Source organism: Pagrus major, chromosome 1, assembly GCF_040436345.1.
Source record: "Pagrus major chromosome 1, Pma_NU_1.0".
Classification (NCBI taxonomy): Eukaryota; Metazoa; Chordata; class Actinopteri; order Spariformes; family Sparidae; genus Pagrus; species Pagrus major.
The window spans coordinates 370,538-395,000 of record NC_133215.1 but is presented as its reverse complement, the minus strand read 5'-3'; the positions used below and the strand labels follow the sequence as shown (position 1 = coordinate 395,000).

Below are 24,463 nucleotides of genomic sequence, written 5' to 3'. Positions count from 1 at the left end.
ACAACACGCACAACAACACACAGCAACACACAACAACAACACAGCAACACAACAACACACACAACAACACACACAACAACAACAACACAACAACACACACAACAACACACACAACAACAACAACACAACAACACAACAACACACACAACAACAACAACACAACAACACAACAACACACACAACAACAACACAACAACACACATCACACTAACACTAATAAACACACACACACTCACCTCCGTGTCGCTCCTCGTGTCTCGGTCGGGATGCTGTCAGTGCTGGGTACTGTGTGCAGTACTGTGTACTGTGTGCAGCAGTGCTGGATGCTGCGTTGCAGTATGAGCCCCGCCCGGTGGGAGGGGCGGGGCCACATTGTCATCATCACAACATGGCGGAGTTAAAGAGACAAAACACTGGAGCCAATAAATCTGCAGTTCTGTGGAAGGAGAGCTGGTTCTGGATCAGTTCTGTGGAAGGAGAGCTGGTTCTGGATCAGTTCTGTGGAAGGAGAGCTGGTTCTGGTTCAGTTCTGTGGAAGGAGAGCTGGTTCTGGATCAGTTCTGTGGAAGGAGAGCTGGTTCTGGTTCAGTTCTGTGAGCTGTTAATATACAGGAGCGGCTCTACAATGTTTAAGTCAGGAGACTACGTCACTAACGACGCTGTTGGCTGTGACGTCACAGTCTGATGACGTGTGAGATTCAAACAGGATCAATACGTCACGTGTCTGCATCGCTACAAAGGTTTATCAATGAGGTCCATGAGGGACAGGAAGGGGCGGGGCTTCCGCTGTGTAGTAACCAGAGGGGCGGGGCTTCCGCTGTGTAGTAACCAGAGGGGCGGGGCTTCAGTAAAGCTTTTGACAGATGTTTGATCCGCGGAGGTTTTATATCCGGAAAACCTTCTGTGACGTCATCACAATGTAAAGTCAGGCGGGGCGGGGCCAGCGGGGGCACAACCAGGAAGTAAACTAGCCCCGCCCACGAGTTCCCGCTTGGCCCGTAGACTTGACGTTGTGATGACGTCACAGATTTTAAACCTTAGTGGATGAAACAACAGGATCGGAGCGGATCTTGTGCTCTGGTCTCCTCTCTGAGCAGCTGATGATCACAAGGAGTAAATATGGTGAATTAACCATGAATAAGACTATTACTACTACTTCCGGTTAGCTTAGCATTAGCTTCTTGGTCTTTAGCCCTAGCTCAAGTAGCCTAAAGCAGCTGACTGCCAGGTGGACTGAGTGTTAGCTTCTAAGCTAATAACATGGGTCAGAAGTTAAAGGTGTTTATCAAGCGTTAAATCTAGTCTGGGCAGTTCCCCTCTGCTTCTTGTGCTAAGCTAGGCTAAACATATCATAGTAGAACACCAAATAGTGACAAACTATAGCTGTTAGCATCTAGCATAGCATCTGCTAGCAACAAAAAGCTAACATATTGTTAAATAGAGCTTATTAAGACTCTAAAAACATACCGTTTATTACATCGCTGTTAGCAGCTTTATATTTTCACAAGGCTGGCTAGCAGGTCTGTTACAAGCCTTATGCTAAGCTAGGCTAATCATGTCCAAATCAGGACCCGTCTCTGCTGGACAGACATATAGAACTGATATCCATCTGAAACATGTAAAACATTCCTCTGCTGGTTTGTTCCTGTTGCTAATATTCCTTTTTGTTGCTTAGTAGCTAGCGAGCTAATGTATCAGCTAGACTAACGTTTCCTAGCTAACACATATTGAGCTTGCTAGCACTTAACATCTGTGGTTTGGTGTTAATAAAATAATTTTGATAATTTTGAGCAGTCAGAATACATAGTGGTTGCTCTAAGACTTACTTTAGCTATTGTTATAATATTGTTTATATTGTTATATTATTGTTATAATATTGTTTATATTGTTATTGTTTATAAAAGCACAAATATCATGTACAGTTCTTTTCATCTTTTGGTCATTTGTTTTCATGGAGCTAGCAGTTCCCTTCCGCTTTGTGCTAAGCTAGGCTAAACCAAGTATAAACCCACCATGATGTCACTCATTGGTTTGTGGACTACTGTTCTGAAGCCTCGAGTTTGACGTTACAGTCGTGACCATATTCGGACAAAAGGGTGGAGCTGGGAGGATATCCTGATTGGATCAGACTGAACTAGAGGACACGTTGCCATGGTAGCAACTTGTCAATCACAAGGTAGCCCCACCCAGGGGACCCCCTGCTGTCTGATCTACCATAACTTACAGAGTGAACATCAGGCTGTCATCAAAGACTTGAACTAGAAACTGTTTACTGAGGTCAGAAATCAAGTTTTCATAAGCTTACATACAGACTGAAACCAGTGGAGTCACCCCCTGCTGGACATTAGACAGAATGAAGGTTTAATACAGTCAGTGAGCTGAAAACATGACATGAAACCATCGTCTACATCTGAAGTATGACAGAGTGACAGACCACAGCTCCTCCGTCTGGAAAGAGTTCAGGATACATTTATTGACTTTACATAGATTGTGTCAGTCAGGAGTGTATACATTACATATAGGACATACGGAGTGTATACATTACATATAGGACATACGGAGTGTATACATTACATATAGGACATACATAGTGTATACATTACATATAAGACATATGGAGTGTATACATTACATATAGGACATACATAGTGTATACATTACATATAAGACATATGGAGTGTATACATTACATATAAGACATACATATTGTATACATTACATATAGGACATACGGAGTGTATACATTACATATAGGACATATGGAGTGAAAGAAGACAAGCTGCAGCTGTAAACACAAATATGGCGTCCTGCAGTAACACTGAAGCTCCGGGTGAACGTGGAGCGAGGGCTCAGATCATGGCGAAGTTTAACCACTGCAGGAAGAAGACAGAGAAACCAGGACCAAGTCAACATCTGAACCATTATTATTCATTCATACTGACCGGGTCCGCCTCTGACCGTCAGCACCGGACCGGGTCCTGCTGCTTCAGATTCACTCTGAACGTTCTGAAGTTTGGGTTGTTTGTTCTCACCTGGTTGAAGTCGAGCTCGATGGAGCCGCTGTCCTGAGCGTCGAGCTTCTTGAAGATCTCTGAGGATGAAGATGAGTCACAAGTCAGACAAGCTGTGCCAGCTTGTTAGCTAAATTAGCTCATCAGCTTATGTAGCTAAGGTTTTAATGTGGATGTGACCAGGCCTCATGTCCCAGACAGAGCACAATGATTATCAGACCACGTCACCATCATGCAGATGTTCTGATGTTTCTGACAACTTCTCCTGTATGTAGACACTACAATACCCATGAGCCTCAGCTGCAGCTGGCAGGGACAGTGTTATTTAATGTTTTGATAATCATCTCATGAGCGAGGTTAGCCTGTCAGATAGCCTAGCTGGCTACTAAATGAAGGAAGCACCGTCAAGATGTTGAGCGATGAGTTCAGAGCTTCACTGCTCGCTTTAATGAGACGTGTTTGTCACCTGTAAAAGAAGAGCTGCAGAAACCTGACGTTAGCTGAGCGACAGGCTAATGTCGCTAATGGTTATCAAAGACAGTGAGGTAAATATTATAATGATCAGAAACACTAAAAAAACAACAAAATTAACAACATGTATCACACGAGGTTAGCTGTCAATAGTGATGAAACGCCTGCTGCTTTTTCATCCTTAGTGACTGCAGTTAGTGTTTCTGATCATTTATATATTCACCTCAGTGTCTTTGATAACCGTTAGCAACATTAGCCTGTCATTGATGTCAGGTTTCTGCAGCTCTTTTTTTACAGCTGACGAACACGTCTCATTAAAGTGAGCAGTGAAGCTCTGAACTCATCGCTCAACAACTTGACGGTTCTTTCTTCATTGTTGGTACAATGAAGGACGACGTGGACGACTTGTGGACGACATGTGGACGACTTGTGGACGACTTGTGGACGACATGTGGACGACTTGTGGACGACTTGTGGACGACATGTACAAAGCTAACTGTTGAAGGATGAAGACTGCAGCTGCAGGTGAAGCTAACGCTAACGCTCTAAACAGACGTGCAGTCTGTGAATGAGATGAACGTCACACTACATTTTACAGGAAGTGAATTGAATCATTAAATAGACTGAGACTCTGTGATTGGTTGTTTCTTGCTGAAGTGTATGTTGGGAGTTGTAGTTCACATGTAGCTCTGTGTGTATTTGATGGTGTTGAGCCTGTGTGTGACTCACTGAACATCATCTCCAGCCGCATCAGACAGCCCACGAAGTTGTCGAAGTCGATGGTCATGTTGGGGTCGGAGTATCGAGCCACCAGCAGCTGGTAGATGGTGTTGTTGAGACTGAAACCTGCAGGAGGACGACAGGACGAGTTAATGGCCAACACCATCATCTTCATCATCTTCATCATCACCATCATCATCATTCAACGAGGACTGAATTACTGAACAGTAACTTCTGTCTAAAAGAAGTGAAATGTGACCATGAAACAATGAATCCTGTCAGAATAAGAGACGACAGAAACGTAGAGCTGCTAACACGTAACGTACCGTCACCGTCAGTCTACTGACAGTAAAGAGTCCCGACAGCAGCAGCAGAGAGAAACACACAAACATCATTATTCATTTAGTACGAACACAGAACACACAGGAGACACAGAAGAAGAACAGGAAACATGTTTTATTTTGAAGGTCTGAGTTTCAGACAGTGGCTGTGTCTCAGTTCAGGGGCTGCAGCCTTCGCAGGAGCATTTGAAGGCCAATTACATCACAACGCTGCGCAAAGGCCGTCCCAATTCGAAGGCTCCTTCAGATGCAGCTTCTTCTCCGTCTTTTTGGAGGACGCACCGCTGCTATCCTTCACAGCCTCACATATCCCAAGATCCTTTGCGCACCCGAAACAGAAGAAAGAAAGAAGGAAAATGGCGACATCAAGTGGTGTAGATCATCACTTTCGCGGGCCTGGGCGGCAGAAATCGTGACGTAAGGGTAAGAGGCGGGAACACCTGGTGACGCAACCAGGAAATGCTCCGAAGGCGAGACCGTCCCATTTAACAACGGTGGACGAGGCCTTCGAAGGATCCAGCCCCTGAACTGAGACACAGCCTGTCAGTCTGAGGTGTGACTGAGTGAGTCAGCAGGTCAATGATCAGATCATTGATCAGATCATTGACCTGATGAATCCCTGATCACCATCAGGAGGATCCAGTTGACTGTGTTAGCTGTGATGGATTCAGTGTGACATCACTTCCTGACGAGGTCGTTGAGAACAAACATTGTTGCTTGATGACGTCACACTGTGTTGTTTGTGTGAAGGCTGTGATTAACTGGAGCAGCTCAACAGAGCCTGAACACACCGTGTCAAAGTGGTGACGACCCGAGTTTTAAGATTATTAAAAGTTTTAATGCTCGAAAACACAAACAAACATCTAAAATGTAAATAAACAAAACTTCAGCTGTTTATTTGAGATGTTGTCATGGTAACAACGTCTTTGATTCTTTGGCCTCATTTCAAAAAACCTTTGTTTCGTCTGCTGGTGTTGTGAGTTCTGTTCTGGTCTGGATCAATTCTCTCAAATGTAAATAAATGATCGTCAGTCAGAACCATCAGTGTTCACAGTCAGAACCGTCAGGGTTCACAGTCAGAACCATCAGGGTTCACAGTCAGAACCGTCAGTGTTCACAGTCAGAACCGTCAGGGTTCACAGTCCGAACCGTCAGTGTCCACAGTCAGAACCATCAGGGTTCACAGTCAGAACCGTCAGTGTTCACAGTCAGAACCGTCAGGGTTCACAGTCCGAACCGTCAGTGTCCACAGTCAGAACCGTCAGTGTCCACAGTCAGAACCATCAGGGTTCACAGTCCGAACCGTCAGTGTCCACAGTCAGAACCGTCAGGGTCCACAGTCAGAACCGTCAGGGTTCACAGTCAGAACCATCAGGGTTCACAGTCAGAACCGTCAGTGTTCACAGTCAGAACCGTCAGGGTTCACAGTCAGAACCGTCAGTGTCCACAGTCAGAACCGTCAGGGTCCACAGTCAGAACCGTCAGGGTTCACAGTCAGAACCGTCAGTGTCCACAGTCAGAACCATCAGGGTTCACAGTCAGAACCATCAGGGTTCAAAGTCCGAACCATCAGGGTTCACAGTCAGAACCGTCAGGGTTCACAGTCAGAACCGTCAGGGTTCAAAGTCCGAACCATCAGGGTTCACAGTCCGAACCGTCAGTGTCCACAGTCAGAACCGTCAGTGTTCACAGTCAGAACCGTCAGGGTTCACAGTCCGAACCGTCAGTGTCCACAGTCAGAACCGTCAGGGTTCACAGTCAGAACCGTCAGTGTCCACAGTCAGAACCATCAGTGTCCACAGTCAGAACCGTCAGTGTCCACAGTCAGAACCGTCAGGGTTCACAGTCAGAACCGTCAGGGTTCACGTGTTTCCTGCACAAACAGCAGAAGAAGAAACTGACCTGCGTCTTTGAAGGCGACTCTCATCTCTGGCGTGCTCATCGTTCCCGAGTTGTCCGAGTCGTTCTTCTTATAGATGGACTGAGGACATGAAGACACAGCTGCTGTTGTAACACCTGTCAGGTGGGTTCACACACTCTGAAGGTCAAAGGTCACACAGTTCTTACCAGGTATCTCTGCACCTTCTTCCACAGAGTGGCGAACTCTCCGAGGCCCAGCTTCCCGTTCCCGCTGTCCTGCTCAACAGTTGAGGATCTTTTCTCACCTCATCTTTACAGATCAGAACCTCACTGACAGCGAGGACATCACATTAACACATGATTCTGTTCAACCCAGATTTGAGCTCATGAACATGTTGACCAGCAGTCGTCATCTGGCTGCTGAGCTGAAGATAAAGTCTTTATTTATCATCTGGACTCGGTCGGACTGAATAACTTCAGTTAACGACAGCAGCTGTACTGACCCAAACATCTGGAACCCTGAATGATCCTCCACATGAACCTTTAGATTAACGATCCATCAGGAGGAATAAAGTTCTGTCTCTGTTAAATAATCTGCTGTTGCTTCTGAAGAACAGACACTTCTAAACCCTTCCTGTGGACACTGAAACCAGAACAGAGCCGGACCTCAGCCAGACCTCAGTTCTGACTGCAGAGATGTTTTGACATGAAGGATACGTCCATCAGGTTGACCATGACCCTGCAGGTCTCCGGGCTGAAGCCGTCGGTTTTGATGTCAGTTCCTGTGAGGGAGAGACAGGAAGTTATAGCTGAACAGGTGAACAGGTGAATAGGTGAACAGGTAAACAGGTGAACAGGTGAATAGGTGAACAGGTAAACAGGTGAATAGGTGAACAGGTAAACAGGTGAATAGGTGAACAGGTAAACAGGTGAACAGGAGAATAGGTGAAGTGTACTGAAGCTTTAGCTTTAACGTACGTTTGGAGACGATCTTGTTCATGATGGTCCTGAGCTCCACCGCAGAGATCTCCATGTCCTGAAACACAACAGGAAACACGTCACACCTGGACACCTGCAGGTCAGGGTACACCTGTCTGCCGTCACCTGATGACATAATCATGTTGGCGTGACTCCTCAGGTGTAAACCTTACGTCTCCAGCGAGTTTCGAGAAGAGTCCTCTGAATCCTGCGTCCACGTCCTCATCAGACACCGTCTCCTGAACACATCACCATGACAACAGTCACTACATCACCATGACAACAGTCACTACATCACCATGACGACAGTCACTACATTTACTGTATTTACACATTCAACAGAACAAACAGCTGACTGAGACGGGTCGGATCATCTGTACTGAGCAGTTTTAATTAAGACAACGACGACGTCATCATTAATTCATCTGTTAATTAATGAATCAACTTTACTCACATCATCTAGTTCAGCCTTGACCGGGTCGTCACAGGGTCTGACGGGACAGAACCAGGAACATGTTACACAACACTGGACACCTTATTAACACACACACAAACACTGACGCTCTTTCTACCAGACCAGGTCTCTAAACCTCCTTTCAGAAACACCACAGGCAGGTTTCTGTACTGATGGTGGACCTGAACTGGGCCCAGGACCAAAAATGTGTCAGACTGTTTGACTAAGAAACAAGTGTGACCAGAGACCCTGCAGCGCCCCTTTAACAGCACCAGCTTCAGAGTCTTACTGGGTCTCAGTCTGCTTCTCAGAGAACACGCGGATGCAGAAGTCTCCGTTGAGATGCGGTTCGAAGGTGGACGGGACGATCAGGTACTCTCCCGGTGGCAGTTTGAAGCGAGTGCAGACCTCACGCAGGTTGATGAAGGTTTCAGATTTCGCCGTCTGAGCGTGAGTCAGGAAGTAGTTCTTGTCCAGATGCACCTCCCTCTGCCCCTGAAACTGAAGGGAGGAAACAGCCAATCAGGACAGCCTATATTTCAATAGCTGGGCAGGTGGTGCAGCCTTTAAAGACGTGACTGATGTCTGCTCATCATTTTACAAATCATTCCTCCTCACAGCCGCCGGCATCTGTTGGGCTCTGTTAACACTGAGGTTCAGTCAACAGTCTGCAGAGGTTCTGTTAACACTGAGGTTCAGTCAACAGTCTGGTGATTATTGTGAGATCGTTACAGAGTACAACTCTCTCTGATGGTGCTTTGAAGGACCGTCTGACATCTGAGCTTCGGGAGTCAACTAGTCCTTAAAGGATAGTTTTGGGAAACAGTCGTCTGCTTCCACTCTCATGTCTGTACAGTAAATACAAAGCTAAAGCTTAGCTAGCTTAGCTTAGCATAAAGAATGGGAACGGAGGGAAAAGTTAGCTGACCTCTGTCCAGCTGCTCTAAAGCTCACTGATTAGCATGATATATAGGTTTGTTATATTGTGGTTTTGCAGGGATTATGTGCCAGGCTGTTTCTTGGCTCTGACCAGTTGCCTGGCAACCAGTGGAGACTTCAAAGGTTCACTGGTCCTGATGATAAAATAGGCACATAATCCCTGCAAAACCACAATATAACAACATATATATATGCAATGATAATCAGTGAGGTAGGATTTTGTTGCTGTTGGACAAAGGCAGGCTAGTTGTTTCCCTCTGTTTCCAGCCTTTGTGCTAAGCTAAGCTAACCAGCTGCTGGCTGTAGCTTCATATTTATGAGACATTAGAGTGGAATCATTCTGAACATGTGACTGTGATTAAGAACCAGAGGAAGATGATTAATTTAACTCTATAAATGTTTCACATTGTCCTTGTTTGTCTCCTTGTTTGTTTTTCTGACAACAGAGCTCAAGAAAAAATGACTCAGCATCCATTAACTCTGTTCTTGTTTTTACTTGAACTTAACTGAATATTTTGGCAGGAGATCAATCTACAAACTGAAGACTGATTTGAAATAAAACTGTTAATGCAGTTAAAATAGTTTTTGTTTTTTTTCTGATGTTATCAGATCATCAGTGCATCACAACAAAGAAATACTTAAACCTTTAATCAAAGACATGTCCTGGGTGGACAGAGTGGTTTAAGTCTGATTATTTGAATAATATTAATATAATAATAATAGTTGTTTTCTTCAGCCATTGATCTTTAACCTGAAGGTGTTGTCAGGTGTTCAGAGCTCACCTGCTTTGGAACCTGAAACAAGCAGAAGACAAGAAAAAGTTTTGTTTAGGAAGTGGATGCGTCTGTATGGCTGTGTTAGATCCTTTACTTCCGGTTCTGGACCTAAAGCAAATTTCTTCAGTTCTCACCTCATAGATGGCAAACCCAATGGTGTGCATGTCCTCTCCTTGTTTCCGGAGCTTTCTGCGGTTCTTCTGGATCAGACCGACCACGAAGCTGCAGCCCACTTCTCCATCATCTGGGTCATCATCCTCCTCATCCAGCTTGATCACAAACTGAGGATTCATCCAGAATGTGTCTGCAGAGGAAAGACAGCTTCAACAACATCACCTCACACCGAGAAGTCTTTAAAACTCCAGCTCCGTTAGTGATCCCAGAATCTGTCCCGTACCTGCTAGAAGTTCACCCTAATGGACCTTTTCAGGAGAAGAAGAAACCCTCCTCATATTCAAACGAGCTCTAATCAGATGGGGTCAACCTTGATCAGTGTAGGGACTCTTCAAACAGGGTGTTCCTTTCTTATATATATTGTTTAATCTCAAACAAAGTTTATGTACCCTTTGTCACTAATTCATTGTCACTTCAGACTTCTGTCTATGGTAGTTAAAGTAGCTGCATTCTTACAGGGGTGGTTCCTGCAGCCTCCAGCGGTGGATCCTCTCCTCCAGGTGCCATCGAACTTGCTTACGCTCCAATGTTTGACGGAGTCATCTTCGATGGTGTCGGGGGTCAGAGTGCACAACTCAACACGAGAGTAGTGACGGCAGAAGTCGCTGAAGGACATCCTGCAGAGATAGGACAGGGAAGACCTCTCACTCTGCAGCTATAAACACACCGTCACTGCCACATCTATCCACCACTGAACTGATAGATCGGTACAGTGACTCGATGGTCCGCTAACATTCAGACACTCCACCTACCAGAACTCTCCGTCCTCTGCGTTGGCATGTGGACATTCTCCCTGCACCTGGCTCCACTCAGACGATCTGTATGAACATAATAAACACTGTTACAAGATAGCATGATAACAAGCATAGTGACATGTTCTGCTACACCACAGACTGAAACCAGTCATTCACTGTTCACTAACACACTGAAGTCCCAGTTTCACCAGTACATATGTGGGTGTTGTGTTGGTTTGGTTACCCGTCGCTCCACGCTCCGGTCCACTCCACCTGACCCCATGGGTTCCTCATCCTCACCAGCCTCTCCTTCCGGCCACGATAGTTCACCTGGAAACATAACAACATTTCATTCTCCTCTTGTTCCACTTCATCTCATTCTCTTCTCATTTCATGTTCAGGAAGTGACATCACCTCCACTGCACCCGTCAGCGAGTAGGCGTGGCCTTTCACCAGCTTCTGACGGGTGACGGCCTCCGAGTCTGATGCGCTGGTGATCTGCAACGAAGCAAGGTTTACTCATCATCATCATCATCATCATCATCACAGAGTCTAAACACCAAAAACAAAACAAAACTTTTGAGTTCTGGTATCTGCTCTCATCTCTGCTCGTCTTCTTGATTTCTGTCTCTGTTGGTGGTTTTTCTGTTTCATCTCAGTTATTTTCCGACTAAATATTCAGACTTTATCTAAATATGACGAGTTCCTCCCACTGAAGAAGAGAGACTGAAGTGTGTTTCAGTTTACAGACTGTAGTTACAGGAAAAGGAAATTAAACATGTTTATCAGGAAATGCTTAAGTTTTATCTGTGATGAGCAGGAAACTGAAGCTGATTTTCTTTCAGATCATCTTAAGAACTGTGTGTTTCTGAGCATCATGAAGACAACTTCACAGTGTTTTTCCCTCAGACTCACATCGATGGAGCAGCCCAGCAGCGCTCCAGCCTCCAGGGCCTTCTTGAGGATCTGGAACAGGTTGGCGGGGGGGCGTTGGAGGTCGTAGTTCTCAGCGATGCCGCCGGTGAAATCTTCAAAGCCTTCGGTGGTGGAACCACCAGACAGCGCTTCATAGCAGCCGTTCATTCTGTGACCAAAACACAGGCTGAATATTAAAGAGCAACTTCACCCAGAACAATGAACCTGTTTGTGCTGCCCTCAAGTGGTCGATGCAGGTTCTGATGAGACAGTACAGGATGCATGTTCTGACTGGACCCTCTGCAGTACAGGATGTCACTGTCGACCCTGATTCATTTCATTTCATTTATTTATTTATTGAGTTGGGGCAATGCACATTCATCAACATTGATGCGTTAAGCATCAGTGTAAATGCACCGGACTTAGCATAACTGCTAAATTTCAGCCATAGTCCCAAGGCAGGTTCTAGACAACATAGACACAGAAGACTTTAAAACCTCGCAATGACAAATCATACACTGGACAATTACAAAACAGAACACAGACAGACAATATCAAGGCAAAGCAGACGCAGACAGACAAGATAAAACAGACAATTTTAACCCACAGTTATAGAACAATAGACCAAAAGCCCCGGGAACGGGCATCAGATTAAGAGCAGTATTTAAGCTATATGGGTACATGTCTGATTTGTTTTTAACCAATGTTTGAGAGTTTTTTTAAAAAGTGAGTAGTTGTCGCAGTTTCTGATGTGTGATGGTAACTTGTTCCAGGACTGCGTTCCTCTTACAGAGACGACCATTTGACAAAATTTTGTTCTACGCCTCGGTACATTGCACCTCTAGTTGAGGCTCTGGTTCTTCGTCCTTCACAATTTTTTTTCTGAATGAATTCATTTAGTGGTGGGGGGGCAAGTGCATTTAAAACTTTGAAAATGAGGCAAACATCCATAAAGATCTGATAACTGTCCAGGTCAAGAATGTTAAACTTTTTTAAAACATTACAGTAATGAAAAGGAAGTGGTTTCCTGTCCAAAATTTTAACTGCCTTTTTGAAGAGAGACTTGATGGGTTTTAATATGCTTCCTGTTGTGTGTGTCCACGTTGATTAACTGTCCTGTGGCTGCAAACTGCACCATTATTAGCACCATCAGACTTCTGAGAGATGTTCTCATGTTCAGACAGTGTTATAATCACTGAGGCAAGTGATGGATAACCCTTTCAAAATAAAGGTCCTGGCCTGTTGTGAACAGAAGGTTGTCGGGTTGAATCCCGAGTTGATCTTACTTGGCGTAAGCTTTCTCCAGCAGAGCGCTCCAGAACTCTCTCCCCTCCGCAGAGTGGACGAACAGCAGCTCTCCGTCTTTGACCGGCAGACGGTCGTCAATCACCACGTCCACCCACTCACCAAACTGCCAGAACTACAGACAGACAGACAGACAGTCAGAGAGACAGACAGAGAGACAGACAGACAGACAGTCAGAGAGACAGACAACAGCCTGACACAGACATTTACTTTGAAAGTCTCTCTCAATAGTCTGATTTCTTCTTCCTGTCCACAGCGTCCATTATAACACCTTCTCTAAAGTCACATCTCTCACTATCTATCACTTCCTGCTCTGTATGAAACAAACCCGTCCGTCACTGAGACAAACAGACTCCATGTTTCTACTCAAAGACAGAAAGAAGTTCATGTAGAACATTTGCTGAATTTACAAGAAGGAACAAATAAGTCAGAATCAGTCAGAGACAGAGTTTCACACAGTTTATAAAGTGTCTCCAACTCAACAACTCACTTAACTGACACATTTGTTAAGGGAGTCTGGGGACAAAGAAGTATTACTACTTACTGTTTAGTGTATTTGTAAAGTGTGACATGTTCCAGCTGGTTGGCGGCTTCAGGTTGATGTTTAGAGATAAAATCATAAGATCATATCTCTTCACTATAAGCTTTGATTAACCAGTGTTATTCTGCCATTATTATTATTTCGATCACATATTTATTTCACTTTTTTCTTGTTATGTCCGCGTGTGAACAGTTGCAATCTGTGTGTTTTATACACAAGTTAGTGATAATACTCACTGCTGCAGTGTTTTAAACCTGCTGTGACTCCAGATGTTAAAAGATCATTTTGGGCTTCATTGAATCAGAACATTATAATATTGAGTAATTAATAATATAATATAAAAGAATCTTCTTCACGTCTGTTACAGTGGCAGCATGTTGTTTTGTGTCTTTACCGTCAGTGAGTAAACAAGCTGTTCTCAGATATTATAGATATCAGACACCTGTGACTTCGCTTTACCAACATTGTTCTTGTAATTAATGTTTTGATCACCTGAACGACTGGATGTCCTGGTTCTGTCAGATGGATCTGGTCCTGGATCAGGGCTACTTAGCTTTGTGTTAGCCTAACTAGCTACCATAGCTGCATTGTAAATGAAGCTCACAGGGTGGAGCGCTCTGCACTCGGCCCATCTGTCCTTCAGACAGTTCATTAACAGATGTCATGACGATTTGTGTTACCTGGAAGTGGAAGATGCCGGCGTAGTCGTCACCGAAGCCCTGGTCGTTGGGAACGACTCTGGCCATCACATACTCATTCAGGGTCAGCGAGGCGATGGCCGCCAACAGCCAGCAGTCACCTGGACAGACGGGAATCAGTCAGTAACATTACAACTGATTCACTGTTAGTATTACTGTTGATGAAGGTTCTCAGTCATCCGGGTCCTGGTACTTCTAAGTTCTGTATCGTAGGCAACTGGACTTGTTTCAGTTTGTTGAAGACGTTTCACGTCTCATCCAAGAGGTTTCTTCACTTCCGACTAACTGGAGTAGCTGCAGGCTTTAAACTATGTGTGGGAGTGTCATTACAGAGTGTGTGAGTGTCCTTACAGAGTGCGGGAGTGTCCTTACAGAGTGTGTGAGTGTCCTTACAGAGTGTGGGAGTGTCCTTACAGAGTGTGTGAGTGTCCTTACATGGTGTGGGAGTGCCCTTACAACGTGTGAGAGTGTCCTTACAGGGTGTGGGAGTGTCCTTACAATACATGGGAATGTCCTTACAGAGTGTGGGAGTGTCCTTACAACGTGTGGGAGTGTTCTTCCAGCATATGGGAGTGTCCTTACAGAGTGCGGGAGTGTCATTACAGAGTGTGGGAGTGTCCTTACAGAGTGTGTGAGTGTCCTTACATGGTGTGGGAGTGTCCTTACAGCGTGTGGGAATGTCCTTACAATGTGTGGGAGTGTCCTTCCAGCATATGGGAGTGTCCTTACAGAGTGCGGGAGTGTCATTACAGAGTGTGGGAGTGTCCTTACATAGTGTGGGGGTGCCCTTACAACGTGTGAGAGTGTCCTTACAGAGTGTGGCAGTGTCCTTCCAGCGTGTGGGAGTGTCCTTACAGAGTGTGGGAGTGTTCTTACAGAGTGTGGCAGTGTCCTTCCAGCGTGTGGGAGTGTCCTTACAGAGTGTGGGGGCGTCCTTAGATAATATGGGAGTGTCCTTACAGAGTGTGGGAGTGTCCTTATATAATATGGGAATGTCCTTACAGAGTGTGGGAGTGTCCTTATATAATATGGGAATGTCCTTACAGAGTGTGGGAGTGTCCTTACAGAGTCGTTAAGGACACGTGTAAGCTCTGAGTTTCAGAGTCGTTGGGGCCACTTGTTGGTCATTGACCCGACCGGCCTTCATGTGGGTTGCCAAGGCCAGGTGAGCCCAGGTGTGAATGGTTGTTAAGCTGTCTGGGGAGAGAACTCAGTACAGCATTGTAGGTGGGTGATCAATGATGTCTTAGGCCACCTCCTCTGTTCAAAGACGGTTGTTCCAGTTTGACATAGATGGATTCTTTTACTTAAACCATCTGTCTTCTCTGGACAACATGTTTACATTGTTGTCCTCAAAGGAATGATTTGTCTCCTTCAGATGTAAGTGGACAGCAGAGTCTGGACCTGAGGAGTTGGTCCTCCTGTGTTGTGCCATTCGTTTATGGAAAAGCAGCTTGTGCTCCACCCACTGGAGCACAAGCTGGGGGTCATCAGAACCCTCAACCATCGGGCTGAGACCGTGCCCACTAAGTCAGAGGGGAAGGAGAAGGAACAGAAGCACATCAGGGGAGAACTTAAAACCTGTGGCTACCAGAACTGGACCTTTGTCAGAACCTCTAAAGGATCAAGAGCAGACAGAGAGGAGGAGACTGGAAAACGTAACAACATCATCATTCCTCATGTCGCAGGAACATCTGAGAAACTCAGGAGGATCTTCAATAAACATCATATCCTGGTTCACTTTAGACCTTCCAACACACTGAGGCAGAAACTTGTCCATCCTTAAGACAAAACACCCAGGAGGCATAAACAGAGTGATGTCGTTGATGCTGTTCAATGCAGCCAACAGTGTCGGGGAGCCTCAGGTCACACAGACTCTGCTGACAACATGTTCTCTGTGTCTGATGTGGTTTTTGTTCCTGACGGAGCAACAGAGGATTAAGATGATGGGTGGAGGAGAAACAGCCTGCAGACTCTTCTCTGCTCCCACCACAAATATTCAGCTGTAGTTAACGAGAGGTCTCACTCTGAGGAACATTCCTGAGCTGAGCAGCTGTAACTGTGATGGTCGAGCTGAAAACAGGAAGCTTCAGAGAATCTGTAGTTTCAGCCTGAAGAAAAGTTACACAACACAGAGCTGCTGCTGCTGCTGTGGTTTAAAGAAGGCACGGCATGCTGGTGACTCATCCACCACAACACTGTGTGTGTGTGTGTGTGTGTGTGTGTGTGTGTGTGTGTGTGTGTGTGTGTGTGTGTGTGTTTGTGTGTGTGTGTGTGTGTGTGTGTGTCTGTGAGGGTGTGTCCTCATTGGTTGACAGCACATATCTTCACCCCCCCACTCCCTCATTGATGTTTGTCTCTCGCCCTCTAACAATAGCTGCCAGGCCTCTTCCTGTTCTGCTCCTTCCTGCTCAGCCAATCAGTGCTCAGCGTGGCAGCGCCCTCTAATTACAGCAGGACCAGGATCTCAGCTGGTTCACATTAACTCTCTGGTTACAAACTGTTGAGCAGTAAACTGAAGTCTGAACGACTGAATCAGTGAACATGTTCACAGCCACGTCGTGAAGTCTGACCTTCTGTGACGTCATCAGAAGGTCAGACTCTTCAGACCGTCAGACCTGTCAGACCTTCAGACCCTCAGACCTTCAGACCTTCAGACCTTCAGACCTTCAGACCCTCAGACCTTCAGACCTTCAGACCTTCAGACCTTCAGACCTTCAGGCCCTTCAGACCTTCAGACCCTCAGACCCTTCAGACCTTCAGGCCCTTCAGACCTTCAGACCCTTCAGACCCTTCAGTGCTTCAGACCCTCAGACCTTCAGACCTTCAGACCTTCAGGCCCTTCAGACCTTCAGACCCTCAGACCCTTCAGACCTTCAGGCCCTTCAGACCTTCAGACCCTTCAGACCCTTCAGTGCTTCAGACCCTCAGACCTTCAGACCTTCAGACCTTCAGACCTTCAGGCCCTTCAGACCTTCAGACCTTCAGACCCTCAGACCCTCAGACCCTTCAGACCTTCAGACCCTTCAGACCCTCAGACCCTTCAGTGCTTCAGACCCTCAGACCCTCAGACCTTCAGACCTTCAGACCCTCAGACCCTCAGACCTTCAGACCCTTCAGTGCTTCAGACCCTCAGACCTTCAGGCCCTTCAGTGCTTCAGACCCTCAGACCTTCAGGCCCTTCAGACCTTCAGACCCTTCAGACCTTCAGACCTTCAGACCCTCAGGCCCTTCAGACCCTCAGACCCTCAGACCTTCAGACCTTCAGACCCTCAGACCTTCAGACCCTCAGACATCATCAGGGGTCGTTAACATAAACATTTCCAACATGGGGAACCCTAACGACAGAGTTCTGATCACCGTCACTTTGTGGGGCTAACATGTGGGAACTTCACCTTTATGCTAAGCTAAGCTAACCAGCCACAGTTTATATTTAGTGTATAGGCTGAGAGTTAATTGATCTGACATGTGACCATCTTAAAATCATTGATCCAGTTGATCGATCAGTTGATCAAATTGTGTTACTGCACATCTGTAATGTTTTCTGTTGACTGTTGTCTTTAAACCAGTAACCTCAGTTCACACAGACCACTCCCCCCAACAGCCACCTGTCCACCTGTCCACCTGTCCACCTGCCTACCCGAGCAGCAGGGTCTGACTGAATGTTGAAATGACTCTGTGGTGTGTTCAAGGACAGTCTGGAGGCTGTGGTGTGTTCAATGACCATCTTGAAAACTCACCTAGAGCTCCCTGGCAGATGTCGGTCCTGGTGGCTCCACCCAAGATGAACTCAGGATTAGAGACCAGTTCCTGTTGGTGGAGAGGTCAGAAACAAACAGACAGAGTCCATAAACAGCTGAGCAGGATTCAAGACACAGACACACAACGTTTGTTTGTGGTTTTGTGTCTGTTTGTGGTTGTTTTGTGGTGGTTTTGTGTCTGTTTGTGGTGGTTTTGTGTCTCTGTGTGGTGGTTTTGTGTCTGTTTGTGGTGGTTTTGTGTCTCTGTGTGGTGGTTTTGTGTCTGTTTGTGGTTGTTTTGTCTCTGCAGTGTTTCCCACACATTGATTTATTTGTGGCGGTCCGCCACAACATCAACATTGGCTGCCACATAATGATTTTCTATTTTTGGAGCTGCGTCCCGTTCTCGCTCACCCGTCAGTGAATAGCATGACGTTATATACTTCGATACAGTGGACGGCGGTGTGGTTTTTAGTCTGATCAAGCCCCCACAAAGAGCTCCAGGCTTTGAAGCCAGTTTTTGTTGTGGCCAAGCCGTGTAATTACATCATCATGTGATGCAACATTGTGAAAGGCGCGTCTGTAAAACGGTAATAAACGCCTCACAATCCGCGAGATGACTCGTTTTACTGTCAGAATTTGAGCAATTCAGTCCAATATAATTTGGAGAGTCTAGAAGAGCCGCCTGATTACATTTTATCCCCATCCATGTTAGCTTGCTGCTAAACCGGAAGTTAGCAGTGTAGGAGTCTGAGAGGTGATGTGACAAAAACAAACGGTCTTTTCAAACACACGTTCTGGCTCAGGCTCAGGCTCAGGCTCTGGGCTCAGGCTCTGGGCTCAGGCTCAGGCTCAGGCTCAGGCTCAGGCTCAGGCTCAGGCTCTGGGCTCAGGCTCTGGGCTCTGGGCTCTGGGCTCAGGCTCAGGCTCAGGCTCAGGCTCAGGCTCAGGCTCTGGGCTCTGGGCTCTGGGCTCTGGGCTCTGGGCTCTGGGCTCAGGCTCTGGGCTCTGGGCTCTGGGCTCTGGGCTCTGGGCTCAGGCTCTGGGCTCTGGGCTCTGGGCTCTGGGCTCTGGGCTCTGGGCTCAGGCTCTGGGCTCTGGGCTCTGGGCTCTGGGCTCTGGGCTCAGGCTCTGGGCTCAGGCTCTGGGCTCGGGCTCGGGCTCGGGCTCGGGCTCGGGCTCGGGCTCGGGCTCGGGCTCGGGCTCTGGGCTCTGGGCTCAGGCTCAGGCTCAGGCTCAGGCTCAGGCTCTGGGCTCAGGCTCTGGGCTCTGGGCTCTGGGCTCTGGGCTCTGGGCTCTGGGCTCAGGCTCTGGGCTCAGGCTCTGGGCTCTGGGCTCTGGGCTCTGGGCTCTGGGCTCAGGCTCTGGGCTCTGGGCTCTGGGCTCTGGGCTCTGGGCTCTGGGCTCTGGGCTCTGGGCTCTGGGCTCAGGCCTCTGGGCTCTGGGCTCTGGGCTCAGGCTCAGGCTCTGGGCTCAGGCTCTGGGCTCAGGCTCTGGGCTCAGGCTCTGGGCTCAGGCTCTGGGCTCAGGCCTCTGGGCTCAGGCCTCTGGGCTCAGGCCTCTGGGCTCTGGGCTCAGGCTCAGGCTCAGGCTCAGGGCTCAGGCTCTGGGCTCAGGCTCTGGGCTCAGGCTCTGGGCTCAGGCTCTGGGCTCTGGGCTCTGGGCTCTGGGCTCAGGCTCAGGCTCAGGCTCAGGCTCAGGCTCAGGCTCTGGGCTCAGGCTCAGGCTCAGGCTCAGGCTCAGGCTCAGGCTCTGGGCTCAGGCTCAGGCTCAGGCTCAGGCTCTGGGCTCAGGCTCTGGGCTCAGGCTCTGGGCTCAGGCTCTGGGCTCAGGCTCTGGGCTCAGGCTCTGGGCTCAGGCTCTGGGCTCTGGGCTCTGGGCTCTGGGCTCAGGCTCAGGCTCAGGCTCAGGCTCAGGCTCAGGCTCTGGGCTCAGGCTCTGGGCTCTGGGCTCAGGCTCAGGCTCAGGCTCTGGGCCCCGGCTCAGGCTCTGGGCTCTGGGCTCTGGGCTCTGGGCTCTGGGCTCAGGCTCTGGGCTCAGGGCTCTGGGCTCAGGCTCAGGCTCTGGGCTCTGGGCTCTGGGCTCAGGGCTCTGGGCTCTGGGCTCTGGGCTCAGGCTCAGGCTCTGGGCTCAGGCTCTGGGCTCTGGGCTCTGGGCTCTGGGCTCAGGCTCAGGCTCAGGCTCAGGCTCAGGCTCAGGCTCTGGGCTCAGGCTCAGGCTCAGGCTCAGGCTCAGGCTCAGGCTCTGGGCTCAGGCTCAGGCTCAGGCTCTGGGCTCAGGCTCTGGGCTCAGGCTCTGGGCTCAGGCTCTGGGCTCAGGCTCTGGGCTCTGGGCTCAGGCTCAGGCTCAGGCTCAGGCTCAGGCTCAGGCTCAGGCTCTGGGCTCAGGCTCTGGGCTCTGGGCTCAGGCTCAGGCTCTGGGCCCCGGCTCAGGCTCAGGCTCTGGGCTCAGGCTCTGGGCTCAGGCTCAGGCTCTGGGCTCTGGGCTCTGGGCTCAGGCTCAGGCTCTGGGCTCAGGCTCTGGGCTCAGGCTCTGGGCTCAGGGCTCTGGGCTCAGGGCTCTGGGCTCAGGCTCTGGGCTCAGGCTCTGGGCTCTGGGCTCTGGGCTCTGGGCTCTGGGCTCAGGCTCAGGCTCAGGCTCAGGCTCAGGCTCTGGGCTCAGGCTCAGGCTCAGGCTCAGGCTCAGGCTCAGGCTCAGGCTCAGGCTCTGGGCTCAGGCTCAGGCTCAGGCTCTGGGCTCAGGCTCTGGGCTCAGGCTCTGGGCTCAGGCTCTGGGCTCAGGCTCTGGGCTCAGGCTCTGGGCTCTGGGCTCAGGCTCAGGCTCAGGCTCAGGCTCAGGCTCAGGCTCTGGGCTCAGGCTCTGGGCTCAGGCTCAGGCTCTGGGCTCAGGCTCAGGCTCAGGCTCTGGGCTCAGGCTCTGGGCTCAGGCTCTGGGCTCAGGCTCTGGGCTCAGGCTCAGGCTCAGGCTCAGGCTCTGGGCTCAGGCTCTGGGCTCAGGCTCTGGGCTCAGGCTCTGGGCTCAGGCTCAGGCTCAGGCTCAGGCTCAGGCTCTGGGCTCTGGGCTCTGGGCTCTGGGCTCTGGGCTCAGGCTCAGGCTCAGGCTCAGGCTCAGGCTCAGGCTCTGGGCTCAGGCTCTGGGCTCTGGGCTCAGGCTCAGGCTCTGGGCCCCGGCTCAGGCTCTGGGCTCTGGGCTCTGGGCTCAGGCTCAGGCTCTGGGCTCAGGCTCTGGGCTCTGGGCTCAGGCTCAGGCTCTGGGCCCCGGCTCAGGCTCTGGGCTCTGGGCTCTGGGCTCTGGGCTCTGGGCTCAGGCTCAGGCTCAGGCTCAGGCTCAGGCTCAGGCTCAGGCTCAGGCTCTGGGCTCTGGGCTCTGGGCTCCGTCTGTTGTTAGGCTGTCTGGTGTAAAGTTGGTCTCGGTCCAGTCTGAGTCTCGGTGCTCAGGACACTGACTTTGTGTTCTTGTTGAAATCATTCTTTAAATTCCTGAAACACTTGAAACACTCGAGTCGCCCTTTTTCAGAGTGACAGAAGCTTCCTACAGGTTTGAGCCTTTCAGAGTTCACATTCCTGTCAAGTCCTTGAGGCTCAGTAACAAGTCAAACACAGAGCTCCACTCAGCATCAGCAGCTCGTGCAGCGACACGTACTGAGGATCAGCAGCATGTAACATGTCGACCTGCAGCCGTCACTCCCTCCTCTTCCTCTGCCCGCTGCTTCCTGCTTCTGACAAAACTCAGTGACACATCTGCACGAGGACGCCGTCACCACCGAGTGAAGAGTGCAGTCAATACTTTAACATGATCAATACTTCAGTTATATACTTTGAATTATGTTTTTACTGTGTGTGTGTGTGTGTGTGTGTGTGTAATATAAGTATTGAAATATATTCAGTGTTTCCTGCTCCTCCCTGTGCCTCTGTTTATGAGTGTGTAGTGACTCATCTGACTGGTATGTAGGATCTCTGATGGTCTGTGACTCACTGTACTCATGTTTAATGTTTGTGCAGTATTTAATACAACATGTTGATCATCACACTGTTATTAACGTTTATATACATGTTTTCATAAAGATGAAACTATATTTAATAATGAACAGAATCACAGACTCAGACTCAATATATTGATTATTATAAATCATCCTGTCTGCAGTTTATTGTTTATAATCTGGAACCAGTCAAATTATCTGGATGATGTTTTCATTTAATATTGACTGAAGTTTATAATATTTCATATATATATACACTCAGTACACAATATATATACACAGTACACAGTATATACACACAGTACACAGTATATACACTCAGTACACAGTATATATACAAAGTACACAGTATATACACACAGTACACACTTGAGTTGTAATGAAAGTGTTTATGACACTTTGCAGCTTGTTGCTGTGTTTCAGTGTGAAAACAGAACTGAATGACGTCACTGTTGTTATTGATAGTGATATTGATCAGCTGTGATCAGTATCTGTGTGTATACACTGTGTACTGTGTGTATATACTGTGTACTGTGTGTATACACTGTGTACTGTGTATATATACTGTGTACTGTGTGTATACACTGTGTACTGTGTGTATACACTGTGTACTGTGTATATATACTGTGTACTGTGTGTATACACTGTGTACTGTGTATACACTGTGTACTGTGCATATATACTGTGTACTGTGTGTATACACTGTGTACTGTGTGTATACACTGTGTACTGTGTGTATATACTGTGTACTGTGTGTATACACTGTGTACTGTGTATATATACTGTGTACTGTGTGTATGAACAGTGTACTGTGTGTATACACTGTGTACTGTGTGTATACACTGTGTACTGTGTATACACTGTGTACTGTGCATATATACTGTGTACTGTGTGTATACACTGTGTACTGTGTGTATGAACTGTGTACTGTGTGTATATACTGTGTACTGTGTGTATACACTGTGTACTGTGTATATATACTGTGTACTGTGTGTATACACTGTGTACTGTGTGTACACTGTGTAGTGAGGAGGTCTTTCCATGTGGGTGGAGCAGCCTGCAGGTACTCTGCCAACAAAAATCCCCCCCCCCCCCCCCCCCCTCCCCTCCTCCACCACCCCGCCCCCACAACCCCACCCACTCCTCCGAACTAACGCACCCATTCTGATCCAGATCCGGGACCAGGACCAGATCCAGGACCAGGCCCGGGTTCTTACCGTGGGTCTCTTCCAGGTGACTCCGCGGACCTTGTGGGAGCTCCGGCCCAGCTCGTTGAAGCCCAGCGCCTCGGGCGCGGCGGGGAAGGTGGAGTCGCAGAAAAGTTTCCCGGCGGAGCGACACTGAGCCCGCAGAGTCGAGAAGTCCTGGTTCAGGTACCGCGTCGCCTTGGCGTTGGTGCCGAAGCCTGCAGCCAGGGCCCGCTTCTTGGCCAGGGTGGAGGCCACGCCGGACATGATGGAGGCGAAGAAGAAGAAGATCCGACACAGAAGAGATGAACACAGAACAAACTTCTCCTGGACTCAGATTTCTGTCAGACTTAGACCTCCAGAACTCCGCCCCGAACCAGAGCAGAGGAGGAGCTCCCTCCCTCCCTCCCTCCCTCCCTCTCCCTCCCCCTCTCTCTCTCTCTCTCTCTCTCTCTCTCTCTGTGTGTGTGTGTGTGTGTGTGTGTGTGTGTGTGTGTGTGTGTGTGTGTGTGTGTGTGCGTGCGTGTGTGTGTGTGTGTGTGGTGACTTATTAAAGCAGGAAATAAAAACTCAGAAGAAATAAACGGACAGAAGTATGTGGACAGTCCAGCCCACATATCTGAGGACAGACGTGTTACAGCCGGAGGTTTAAAGGAGCAGTTCACTCAAACATTTAAAACATCTGCTAACCAACTGAAGCAGCTGGAGACTTGATTTACAGTTTTGCTCCGTTGGTTTGGCTCATTTCTTGAAACATAAATTACTTTCTCAAAATTACACGGACAAACCTCCAAACCACTCGGCAAGTTCTCATTCATTCCATCAAACTGCAAATGTCTTAGTACATCTTTGCAAATGATTAACAACAGGTAGCCTACAGTTAGCCTACAGGTAGCCTACAGTTAGCACAGGTAGCCTACAGTTAGCCTACAGTTAGCCTACAGTTAGCCTACAGTTAGCACAGTTAGCCTACAGTTAGCACAGTTAGCCTACAGTTAGCACAGGTAGCCTACAGTTATCACAGGTAGCCTACATTTAGCACAGTTACCCTACAGTTAGCACAGTTAGCCTACAGTTAGCACAGGTAGCCTACAGTTAGCACAGTTAGCCTACAGTTAGCACAGGTAGCCTACAGTTAGCACAGTTAGCCTACAGTTAGCACAGGTAGCCTACAGTTAGCACAGTTACCCTACAGTTAGCACAGGTAGCCTACAGTTAGCACAGTTAGCCTACAGTTAGCACAGGTAGCCTACATTTAGCACAGGTAGCCTACAGTTAGCACAGGTAGCCTACATTTAGCACAGGTAGCCTACAGTTAGCACAGGTAGCCTACAGTTAGCCTACAGGTAGCCTACAGTTAGCACAGGTAGCCTACAGTTAGCACAGGTAGCCTACATTTAGCACAGGTAGCCTACAGTTAGCACAGGTAGCCTACATTTAGCACAGGTAGCCTACAGTTAGCCTACAGGTAGCCTACAGTTAGCACAGGTAGCCTACAGTTAGCACAGGTAGCCTACATTTAGCACAGTTACCCTACAGTTAGCACAGGTAGCCTACAGTTAGCACAGGTAGCCTACATTTAGCACAGGTAGCCTACATTTAGCCTACAGTTAGCCTACAGTTAGCACAGGTAGCCTACA

General features: G+C 48.3%; 2 protein-coding genes across 3 annotated transcripts in view; both read right to left on the bottom strand.

The window, feature by feature from the left end:
• Positions 1 to 2,351, bottom strand: part of LOC141012340 (calpain-1 catalytic subunit-like) — a 21,959-nt gene extending 19,608 nt beyond the window's left edge. For both annotated transcript variants that reach the window (XM_073485835.1, XM_073485913.1), the window contains exon 1: positions 237 to 2,351. In XM_073485835.1, the coding sequence (XP_073341936.1) occupies positions 237 to 382 (146 nt within the window). In that variant the 5' untranslated portion in view covers positions 383 to 2,351. The remainder of the gene's footprint in view (positions 1 to 236) is intronic.
• A 92-nt stretch (positions 2,352 to 2,443) lies between these two features.
• On the bottom strand, positions 2,444 to 23,183 carry LOC141012727 (calpain-2 catalytic subunit-like). The gene is made up of 21 exons (XM_073486272.1): positions 22,854 to 23,183; positions 17,658 to 17,727; positions 13,900 to 14,018; positions 12,660 to 12,793; positions 11,374 to 11,542; positions 10,873 to 10,956; positions 10,703 to 10,788; positions 10,477 to 10,542; positions 10,181 to 10,341; positions 9,685 to 9,854; positions 9,557 to 9,568; positions 8,125 to 8,336; positions 7,836 to 7,872; positions 7,555 to 7,620; positions 7,382 to 7,439; positions 7,121 to 7,185; positions 6,611 to 6,679; positions 6,446 to 6,524; positions 4,212 to 4,328; positions 3,033 to 3,091; positions 2,444 to 2,873 (listed from the first exon to the last, which is right to left on the bottom strand). The coding sequence occupies exons 1-21, from the start codon at positions 23,088 to 23,090 to the stop codon at positions 2,850 to 2,852; spliced, it is 2,094 nt and encodes a 697-aa protein (XP_073342373.1). The 5' UTR covers positions 23,091 to 23,183; the 3' UTR covers positions 2,444 to 2,849.
• Positions 23,184 to 24,463: the final 1,280 nt, after the last annotated feature.

Bases quoted from the DNA above. Each gene is read 5' to 3' on its own strand.
- LOC141012727 (XM_073486272.1), bottom strand. From the start codon at position 23,090: ATGTCCGGCGTGGCCTCCACCCTGGCCAAGAAGCGGGCCCTGGCTGCA. The intron at 17,728-22,853 runs GTAAGAACCCGG...CTCCACCAACAG, and splicing joins TCACCTGGAAGAGACCCACG to GAACTGGTCTCTAATCCTGA. The intron at 6,680-7,120 runs GTATCCTTCATG...ACTGTTGAGCAG, and splicing joins TCATGGTCAACCTGATGGAC to GACAGCGGGAACGGGAAGCT.